General features: G+C 41.1%; 1 protein-coding gene across 8 annotated transcripts in view; it reads right to left on the bottom strand.

Moving 5' to 3' along the window:
• Positions 1-212: 212 nt before the first annotated feature.
• Positions 213-10,762, bottom strand: part of CDH18 (cadherin 18) — a 1,028,199-nt gene continuing 1,017,649 nt past the window's right edge. For all 8 annotated transcript variants that reach the window (XM_074987814.1, XM_074987813.1, XM_074987811.1 and 5 more), the window contains one exon: positions 213-8,023. In XM_074987814.1, coding sequence (XP_074843915.1) covers positions 7,533-8,023 — 491 coding nt within the window. In that variant the 3' untranslated portion in view covers positions 213-7,532. The remainder of the gene's footprint in view (positions 8,024-10,762) is intronic.

Below are 10,762 nucleotides of genomic sequence, written 5' to 3'. Positions count from 1 at the left end.
AGGTAGGTGCCTAAGAGTGGTTATGCATGTTCTTTCCTTTCTTGTTTACGTATCAGTAATAATAACCCCGCTGTGATTGCAGATCCATGTATGTGAAATTCAGTGTTTTGCTCATGTTTTATTCATCTAAAAGTTCATTTTCAGGATGATGGTGATTTGAGTGGATTATTCACCATAAATAGTAGTAGTTACAATACAAGCTGGTGAAAAAACATCTTTTAATGTTTATTGCTTTCTCTCTACATTGTAGTATATTTTCTGAGACCATGAATCAACTGAGTGGACATATGGCGCATAAAATTCTGTTGCTATAAAATTATTGATATTAAGCTCAGTATACTATACCATGTATTATTTTTAAATGGCTATATCTCATGAACACATACAATATACAGGTTTACACGCAAATAACCAACTGTGGTTCAGGAGTGATGAGGAACTCAACCATCATAGCAAAAAAGCATATTTTATTTGAAAAAAAAATAAACATATGAAAGAAAACAATTTTATCCCTTGTCTTTATTCAAAAAGAAATGTAACACCCTCAAATGGTGACATTTTCTTAAGGAGGTATTTGTAACCTAATTCAATAAAATATACTTCTGAATTTTTTCTTTTTTGTGTGTGTGTATAAAAATTAGAGACTTTAGGAAAAATAAGACACACACCTGCAGTGCATAGTGTTATTTTATATGAATGACAAGGACACGGTCCTAAGTACACTGCAATCCCATAACAATGACATTATGTGCCAGAATTTGTTATTCTCCTCTATATTTTTAAAGTGTTCTTCCTTATTATTTTGTATGACAGTGTAGAGAGGAGTTTATTGGGCACAGTTAACTCCAACATGGTTGAAAATATTTAAATGAGGTTTTAAAAAGCCTAAGAACAAAAGAAAACACTGCATGTCTAAATGTGCAAATAGAAATAGTTACAGAAATGCCTATGACTCTGCAGCATATGCAATTCAAATATAGCAGCAATGCAAACCCGAAAGCAAAGTTGATTACACTTATTTTCATTTTCCAAGCTGAAACAAATGCTAATATAAATTAGACAGTGGAAACTATTTTGGACATTCATTAATTTTTTTTCCAGTTTAAAACATTTAAGGAATCACTTGTAGCACCAACAGAGAAACTGATTCATTGCCAAATCCAACATTGGTATGCTAGAGCCCAGGGCAGAAACTAAGTAGTGGCCCTCGCTCCACCGAAGCAAAAGGTGGAGCACTGCTGCTCAGGGCTGTAGCTGAGTGTAGCTGCTCTCCTCCCTGCTCCGAAAGTTCCTCTCCAATCTGGTAAAGGACGACATCTCACAAGTTTCAAATCTTCTGCTTTAGTGTGCTGCTTTTCCCCCGTAGTAAGTGTTAAGTAACCCCTGAAACGCGGAACTTAACTGATGTTATAGCCATTTCGGTTTATTCTGATTCAGGATCATACAGTTTACGTAAAAACTGAGCCGATTCCATGCTTAATCTGGCAGAGCTGCAGTAGAATTAATGTCTGAGCGCACAGTAAATTATTGCAAAAAATGACTAAGATCCCAAAGAGATTTAAGTGAAGCCTACAGAATCAGACTTAATCACAGCTAGAAAATATTTTAATACAATAATTTTCATTGCATGTATCTTTTGCTTACAATAGGTGCAATAAAAATGATCATACCTTTTATTACATATGTTAGCTTTTTTCAGTTTAATCATGTTAAAACAATAAGCATCAAATATTGGTGTAGTCTGTTTCTGGAACAAGAAAACAAAGACCAAAGTAATATGATAGTGAAGGGAAAAAATCCGACAAACCTCTTTGCTCACCACCTGTCATAAGATCCTCTTTTGTGGCTGTGAACATTTGGTATTCTGCTCTTTGTCATGCAAACACCACAAGCACTGTGATGTTTGAGTAAAAGGCAGCATAGCACGCAGACTTACAATGTAATGCAGACATATATAAAAGTGCATTTGAAGATCACAGCTGCTAGGAGCTATCACATAGAAGGGACTTTAAAAAAAAACCCACGGAATTCCAGTTTGGTGTCTGACCTCTGTAACTTTGTTCTCACCCACAATTATTTCTGATTTGGGGACAATTTATTCCAGATTAGTGGAACTGCTATGGGCACCTGCATGGCCCCAAAACATGCTAATATATTTATGGCTGATCTGGAACAACGATTCCTCAGCTGTCGTCCCCTACTACCTCGCCTTTACCTATGATACATCAATGACATCTTTATGATTTGGATGCATGGTATAGAGAGTCTAGAAGAATTCCACAGAGACTTTAACAATATGCACCCCACCAACAACTTATGCTTCCACTACGCCATGCGAGAGAAACATTTCCTGGACACTACAGTACAAATCAAGGATGGCCTGATCAGTACCACACTCTACCGGAAACCCACTTACCGCTATACTTACCTACACACTTCTAGCTTACATCCTGCACACACAACTAGATCCATTGTTTACAGTCAAGTCCTTAGGTGCAATCGCATTTGCTCTGATCCAACTGACAGCGGCCAAAAGCAAGATCTCTGCCAAATATTCATAAACCTGAACTACCCACCAGGAGAAATAAAAAAAAAACAACAAATTGACAGGGCCAGATAAATACCCAGAGACCAGCTACTCCAAAATAGGCCCAAAAACGCCAATAAAAGAATACCACTGGTCATTACCCTACAGCCCCCAACTCAAACCACTGCAACGCATTATTAAAGACCTACAACCTATCCTTAATGAGGATGCCACACTCCAGAAGGCTCTAGGTGACAGACCTGTTCTTTCCTACAGACAGCCTCCCAACCTTATGAAGAGTCTCACCAACAACCACAGATGATACCAGAAGAATACCAAACCTGGAACTCTTCCTCGCAACAAGCCCTTTTGCCAACTTTGTCCACATATCTATTCTGGAGATACCATCACTGGACCTAACCAGGTTATTCACAGAATCACGGGCATATTCTCATGTTCCTCAGTTAACATCATATATGCCATCATGTGCCAACAATGCCCACATGCTTTGTATATTGGACAGCCTTCAAACTCTCTTAGACAAAGAATTAATGGGCATAAGACAAACATAAAAACACTCCTGATTCACAAATCTGTCAGTGAGCACTTTAATGGAGTGGGCCATTCTGTTAATGACCTGAAAGTCTGTGTTTTACTGAAAAAGAACTTTAACAGCTGTTTGGAAAGAGAGGCTGTTGAACTCTCTTTTATATTCAAATGTTACAAATTAACACGTGGTTTGAACCAGGATGGCAATTTTCTGTGTCATTATAAGGACTCTTTTACATACTTTGCTTAATCTAATTCTTGACTTCCCCCCTCCTTCTGTCCCTGTGCTCTCTGATTTGCTCACCTTGATAATAATTTTTCTGCTTTGTCAACCTTGATTACTATATTTGGCTCTCTGTGCCTGTTCTGGTATGGCTATGATCTGAAGAAGTGGGTCTGTCCCACAAAAGCTCATCGCCTAATAAATTACTTTGTTAGTCTTTAAAGTGCTACTGGACTGCTTACTTGTTTTGACAGAATTCCACACGTGTAGGACAGCAGCTATGGTATATGAAACATTGAACATACTGAAATGGGAATTTTGCTTCTTACGAGAGGTGAGTCTTATGCTCAATATCAAAAACTAAGCATTAGCCCATCTGCTTGTACAACTACGCATAATTTTATTTGGCTTCAAAGTTTCATTCAGCCTTGGTGCAATTAGTATTTAAGTACCTTATCAAATATTGCATCAAATACTCCGTGTGTGTGTGTGTGTGTGTGTGTGCACGCACAGAGTTTGTTCAGCTTTAACTTCCCTAGATGCCATATCGCAAAATTGTAATATTTATTACATCTGGCCAGGAACTAGCCATATTTAAATGTTTTTGTCCTTGTAAGTAGCTTTTGAAATGTTTTGCCTTAGAGTGGCTTCCTTATCCTAGCACTCAGTTGGTGACAAACAAATAATACAGACCCTCATTTAAAGCAGGAAAAAATATAGCAATCTATTGAACTACTGAATAAGGAAAGCACTGACGCACCTGCTTGAATCCATCCCACTTCATGACAGCACATAACCCTGTGCTAATCATGGGCTAAGCATGTGCTTAACTCCTGCTGAAATCGCTATTTTGAGCACATTATTGTTCTGAACAGGGATGTCAGCTTGAATGAGCATCTATGAAGCTTTCTCTTCTGAGACATCCTGGAAACTGAACTAAACCTCTAATTACAAGTAAAATAGACCTTTTTTCCACCAAATCACATTGGTCATGTTACAACTGTTATGCTTTTTATACTTGGTTTGTGTTCAAATTCATCACTGCGCATCAATATTTTTATATAACATTGCTTGTGCCTGGGAGTAGGAGGTATTGAGAAAGACCGTAACAGACATTTGTGAGAAGAGCACAGCTGTAGCAAATAGTTTAAAAGAATTTTTAATATTTCTGTCAAGGTGTCTAGGTGAGTGAGGTAATGTACTTTTTTGGGTCACATGAACTCCCTCACCATTTGTCCCATAAGCCTCATCAACAGGAAAATATTCTTCAAAAACATCATGAAAGACTGGTAAAAATGCAAGCAATCCAAAGTAATGTTGAATGTGAGCTGGCCATTAGGGGCCAATCTATGTTTGTTACTTGTTCAGGTATGTTGTGGAGAAGGAAGGCCCTAAAAAGCCATCTAATTGCCTTAGGTGGCTCATGTAAAGACAATATACAACTGAGCTCTTTGCTTGATGAGAGACTAAAATTGCTTTTGTTTCCATTCACCTGAGCCCATAGAAGAGCATGGGGAGGAGGAGGGACACTGATTTTTCAAACCCCGCCCCGCACACAACTGCAGAACATTCCAAGTTTATAGTATCATAGCAGCCACTTTTCCTACCCTGTGCGACAGGGAGCTTAGAGAAGAAGAACCAGAATGAGAGAGGATGAGGACATACACAGACAAGATCTTGGTGGAAGGGGCAGCATGAGCCTGGGTGCTCAGGGAGAAGGGGGTGGTGCAGCAGTGGCATGGCTCTAGGGATAGGGCCATGGTTCAGGTGCCTGTGAGTCCCCAATTCTAGTGTGCTCCTGCCACTCTTAGCCTGAGGAGTAAGTCCACCTCTATGAGCTCCCCCAGGGTTTATGCAGCTCTACACTGCTCCTAAAGTTTGTTAAATATCATTTATCAGAAGAGGGGAAAGAGATCAGGAACAGTCAACTTGGATTCATCAAGGGCAAGTCATTCTTGACAAATCATTGTCTTTTATCATGAGGTAACAGGCTCTGTGGACATTGACAGTGTCCCAAACTATTCTTGCCTGCCTGTTAAGGAAGTGTGGGTTGGATATATGGACTGTAAGGTGGATAGATGGCTGATTAGATGATCGGGCCCAATGGGTAGTGAGCAATGGCTCTTTGTCTAGTTGGCGGTCGGTTTCATGTGAAGTGCCTCAAGGATCAGGTCTAGAGTCGGTATTGTTCAACATCTTTATTAATGACATGGATGATGAAATGGAATGCACCCTCAGCAAATTTGCAGATGACACTAAGCTTGGGGGTCAGGTACGTACATTGAAAGTTAGGGATAGGGTCCAGAGTGACCTAGATAAAGTGGAGGACTGGGCCAAAAGACATCTGCTGAGGTTCAATAAGGAGAAGTTCAGTGTCCTTCACTTAATACAGAAGAATCCCAAGCATTGCCACAGGCTGGGGACTCACTGGCTAAGTAGCAGTGCCGCACAAAAGGACATGGGGACTACAATGGACGAGATGCTGGATATGAGTCAACAGTGTGCCTTCAACTTCCTGGGTGGGTTGGTGGGGTCTCTAAAGAGGAAGGCCAGAGTTACAGAGCAGGAGGTGTAGTTGGATATTAGGAAGGTGGTAAAGCATTGGAATGCTTCACTTAGAGAGGTGGTGGAATCTCCATCCCCAGAGGTTTTTAAGTCTCTGGGAGACAAAGTTCTAGCTGGGATGATTTAGTTAGGGTTGATCCCTCTTTGGGCCTGGGGCGGAGCGGAGGGGGGAGAGGGGAGGCTGGACTTAATGACCTCCTGAGATCCCTTCCATCATTATGATTCTATGATTATCATGCTCCTTTGATAAGCTGAGTGTGGAGAAAGATGCAGACCAGAAGAAACTTAAGTTACAAAACCACTGGCTATGAAAAATCTAAATATTTGGATCAAGTGTTATAATGCTGAAAACTCAAATTTCACAATGATAAACAATTGAAAAATCAAATATCTTGATTTACTCAACCTAAATTTACCCCACTAAAACCACTTCTACATTACAATATTCTTTTCAAGTCACCCGATTTTGATAGATTTGTGTAGCTATCAGATTTTATTTAATAACAAAGCTTGCCGTGCTTGCGGGGAGGTTTCAGCATTTTGGGCCATAATACTTAACTATATTAAAAAAACACAGAAACATTGTCTTAAACTCCTTGTCTCAATTTCCCACATTCACATGACCTCATAGCAGCAGCTCGATTTTTCTTTTTTTTGGTAGCACATGCAAAATAAACATGACATAGGAGATCCAGCAAATCACAAATTGTCCTTTGGAGCTCCTGTTCTCAGGGGAATGTAAGCCTACTTAGCTTTACTCACTGACTCCCCCACCCCTGTGGGTACACAGTGACCCTAACCACTGCATAGGTTAAAACGTACTGCTGCAGTTCTTTTTACTGAGACAGACTATGCCTCATCTGCTTCACTGCATAGAGAATATTTCATATCATTCCGTTTAGCTGAACAAGGTTCCTGTGGAAAGGCTAAAAAAAAAATAAAATAAACAAAAAATGAAAGCAACAATTTCCATACCACTCAGTAACAGTGCAAGTCTTGTTACTATGTGCTGCATCCGTATTTGTGAAGGCAGCAAATTACCCCCTATCTTCATTAACTTGTTAGGGCGGAATAGACTGGGGAAGGGAACAATGAAACTGAAGTCTGGTGGTTCGATACAATTCAATGTAATGCTCATGAAAGGACCTTTAGAGTAGATAGTTCCAATGGATCCCTTTGGTAAAGGAGTAGATTGTTGGTGTTTATCACAGCAAAAATGGCCCCCCATTAGCTACATAAATTTTGGGATCCCAAGCCTGTAGCAGAGCAATGTCAGAAATGTCTGCATAAAATTAGCTCTCCAGTGAACTCTCTCCACAAACAAGCACAACCATAGACTCGCTGCTGTTCTGGTAGGTTTAAGTATATTGCAATAAAAATGTCATATATTTATTTCATTTATTTTAGGTACTGTTATGGATATGGTATCACAGACTTTATTGAGCAATTGAAAATATACACAAAGAACGTTATTTTCTTTTTCTGCATTTTTTTAAATTTGATTTTCTTCCACATGAACAACCCAGTTTCAAATACGAAAAGGGCTTTTCCTACAGTAACCATGTACAGCTTGCTCAACTCCAAGCACTCCAATCATGTATTGTTACCGCTGCTGTGGTTCTCTCTCCAGTTTGGGAACTGGAACACGTCTGGTTCCAGGGATGGTAACTAAGTTGTTCTTTCGGATTCTATTTCTCCATAGAGTTCAGATAGCTTCTTAAACTTGGGTCCCCAGTCACCAAGATAATTATAATCCTGGTCGGATTGTGTAGTGGCTGAATCCAGAGAGCTGATAGATCCGGCTTCTGATTTCTGACCCTCATATGCATACGTTTGTAGGGAGTCATAGGGAGGCACACTGGGATCAAGGTCTGCCTCCGCCAATCTCTGTTTAATAAATTCACGAACATCTACACTGTTCAAGTTTGAAGAAGGCTGGTACCTGGGTGTGTGCTTCACATCAGGATGCACATCCCTCCGATACTTCAGCTCCTCAGCAGCTGATGGGTTCCGCAGGGCTGTGATATCAAACGCCTCAGTGTCCTCCTCTCCACCACCCTCATCATCATATGTGACAACATTTTCGCGGACATCCTCCTCGGAAATGATCAGGGGCTCCTTTTTGCTGCGTCTTAATGTAATGAAAAGGACGACGATTGCTGAAGAGAAAAGTGCAGATATCAGGTTAGGTAAACAGACAAGGAACAGATTTGTACCTGAAATGGAACTGGTGTCAACAGAACTGTGAGAATTCAGCCACTAAAACCCACTATAAGCAATTAAGTAAGGCCACACTGGTTAGCAGAGGTGCAGAACACTGACGTCTTGTACTGACACTTCACTAGACATTGTGTCAACCAGGCAATGGTAAAAAACAGGCCATTTCTGTTCCCTAAATACCATCTCATGTCCCATTACGAACCCTAGTTATGTTCAGATTGCCAGAACCTGGATTTTGTGTTCCTGTGTGTCATTAAAACAGCACACACTTTACGTGAAACACCGGAAGAATATGTAACACATGTAAACTAGTGGTTTTGTAAGTGAAGCTGGGCAGTAGGCAGGGGATGCCAATGCCTTCCCGACATGCCTCACCTGGCCCCACCCATGGTCCAGTGAAATCTCCCAGAACCACTCCCACAGCCTGCTATTATGATGCCAAAGGCCAGGAGAGGTGTTAGGGTTACTCTGGCCTGGAGTTGGTGGCTTAGCAAGAGAAGATGGATTGGAGGGAAGGGGACAACTTTGCTGGTCAGGAATGCAGGTGGCATGACCCCAGCTTCATAAGATCATATAATTCTAGGGCTGGATGGGCCCTCAGGGGTCATGTAGTCCAGCCCCGAGTAAAGCAGGATCAACCACAACTAAATCATCCCAGCCAGGACTATGTCAAGCCAAGACTTAAAAACCTCTAGTGATGGAAATTGCACCACCACCTGTCTCGGTAACACATTCCAGTGCTTCACCACCCTCCTGGTGAAATAGTTTTTCCTAATATCTGACCTACTCCTCTCCCTCTGTAACTTCTGACCATTGCTCCTTGTTCTGCCATCCGTCACCATTAAGAGCGGTCTCTCACCATCCTCTTTAGAGCTTCCTTTCAGGAAGTTGAAGGCTGCTATCGATCACCCCTTAGTTTTCTCTTCTGCAACCTAAATAAGCCCAAATCGCTCAAAAGTCATCTGTTCCAGCCCCATAATAATTTTCATTGCCCTCCGCTGAATCCGCTTCAATGAGTCCACATCCTTTCAATACTGGGCAAGGGATAGGGTGGAGAGCAGAACTGGACGCAATACTCCAGATGTGGCATCACCAGTGCCGAATAGAGGGGAATAATAACTTCCCTAGATCTGCTGGAAATGCTTCTCCTAATGCACCCCACTATGCCATTAGCCTCACATCCGGCTTCTCATTCACTGTAATCCCCAGGTCCTTTTGTACTGCACTGCTACTTAGCGGGTCAGTCCCCAGCCTGTAACAGTGCTAGAGATTCTTCCATCCCAAGTGCAGAACTTTGCACTTCTTCTTGTTGAACTGCATCAGATTTCTTTTTTCCAATACTCCAATTTATCTAGGTCATTCTTGACCCTATCCCCACCCTCCAATGCATGTACCTGACCCCCAAGCTTAGTGTCATCTGCATATTTGCTGAGGGTGCAATCCATTTCATCATCCATGTCATTAATAAAGATGTTGAACATACCAACTCTAGACCTGATCCTTGAGGCACTCCTCATGAAATCGACTGCCAACCAGACAAAGAGCCATTGACCACTACTTGTTGGCCCATCTGTTTAGCCAGCTTTCTATCCATCTTACAATCCATGTACTGGGGGGAAGCAGTTCTAAATTTGATTTTAACAAATAGAGTGGAACTTGTTGAGAATTTGAAAGCGGCAGGTAGCTGGGAAGAAAGCAACCATGACATCATTATTTCAAGCAATAGTGAAAGGAATAACAGCAAAAGAGAAGATAAGGAATTTCAGAAAAGCAAATTCTGGTAAACTCTGAGAGCTAGTAGGTAAGGTCCCATGGGAAGCAAGAGTAAGAGAAAAAACAACTGAGGAGAGTTGGCAGTTTTTCAAAGGGACATTGTTAAGGGTTCAAAAGCAAACTATACCACTGCACAGGAAAGCTAGAAAGTATGCTAAAAGACCACCTTGGCTGAGCCAGGAGCTCTTGCATGATCTCAAAATCAAAAAGGAGTTGTATAAAAAGTTGAAAGTAGGAGAATTTATAAAAGATGTATAAGCAAACAATGAGTGTATGCAGGGGCAAGATTAGAAAGGCCAAGGCACAGAACGAGCTCAAATTAGCTGGAGACACAAAGGCTAACAAAAAATCATTCCATAAATATATTAGGAGCAAGAGGAAGACCAAGGACAAGGTAGGCCCTCTACTCAGGGAGGAGGGACAAACAATATTAGGAAACTTGGAAATGGCGGAGGTGCTTAATGACTTCTTTGTTTCCCTCTTCATCAAGTAGGCTGATTGATGCAGAAATGCCCAACATAATGTTTGCCATTGGGAAGGGGGTAGGGTTAGAGGATAACATACACAAAAAACAAGTTAAAAATTACTTAGAAAAATTAGATGTCTTCAAGTCATCAGGGCCTGATGAAATGCATCCTAGAGCTGATAAAGGAGGCTTCTGAGCCTTTAGCTATTACCTTTGAAAAGTCCTGGAAGTCAGGAGAGATTCCAGAAGACTGGAAAAGGGCAAACAGAGTACCCATCTATAAAAAGGGAAAAAAGAACATCCCAGGAAACTATAGACTAGTCAGCACTTCTGCATCTGAAGGAGTGAGTTAACTCACGAAAGGTCATGCTCTAAACTTTTCTGTTAGTCTATAAGGTGCCACAGGACCCTTTGTTGCTGCTACAGATCCAGACTAACA

Source organism: Carettochelys insculpta, chromosome 2 (assembly GCF_033958435.1).
Source record: "Carettochelys insculpta isolate YL-2023 chromosome 2, ASM3395843v1, whole genome shotgun sequence".
Taxonomy (NCBI): Eukaryota; Metazoa; Chordata; order Testudines; family Carettochelyidae; genus Carettochelys; species Carettochelys insculpta.
The sequence above is the reverse complement of the archived record's forward strand: the minus strand, read 5'-3'. Positions and strand labels throughout refer to the sequence as shown.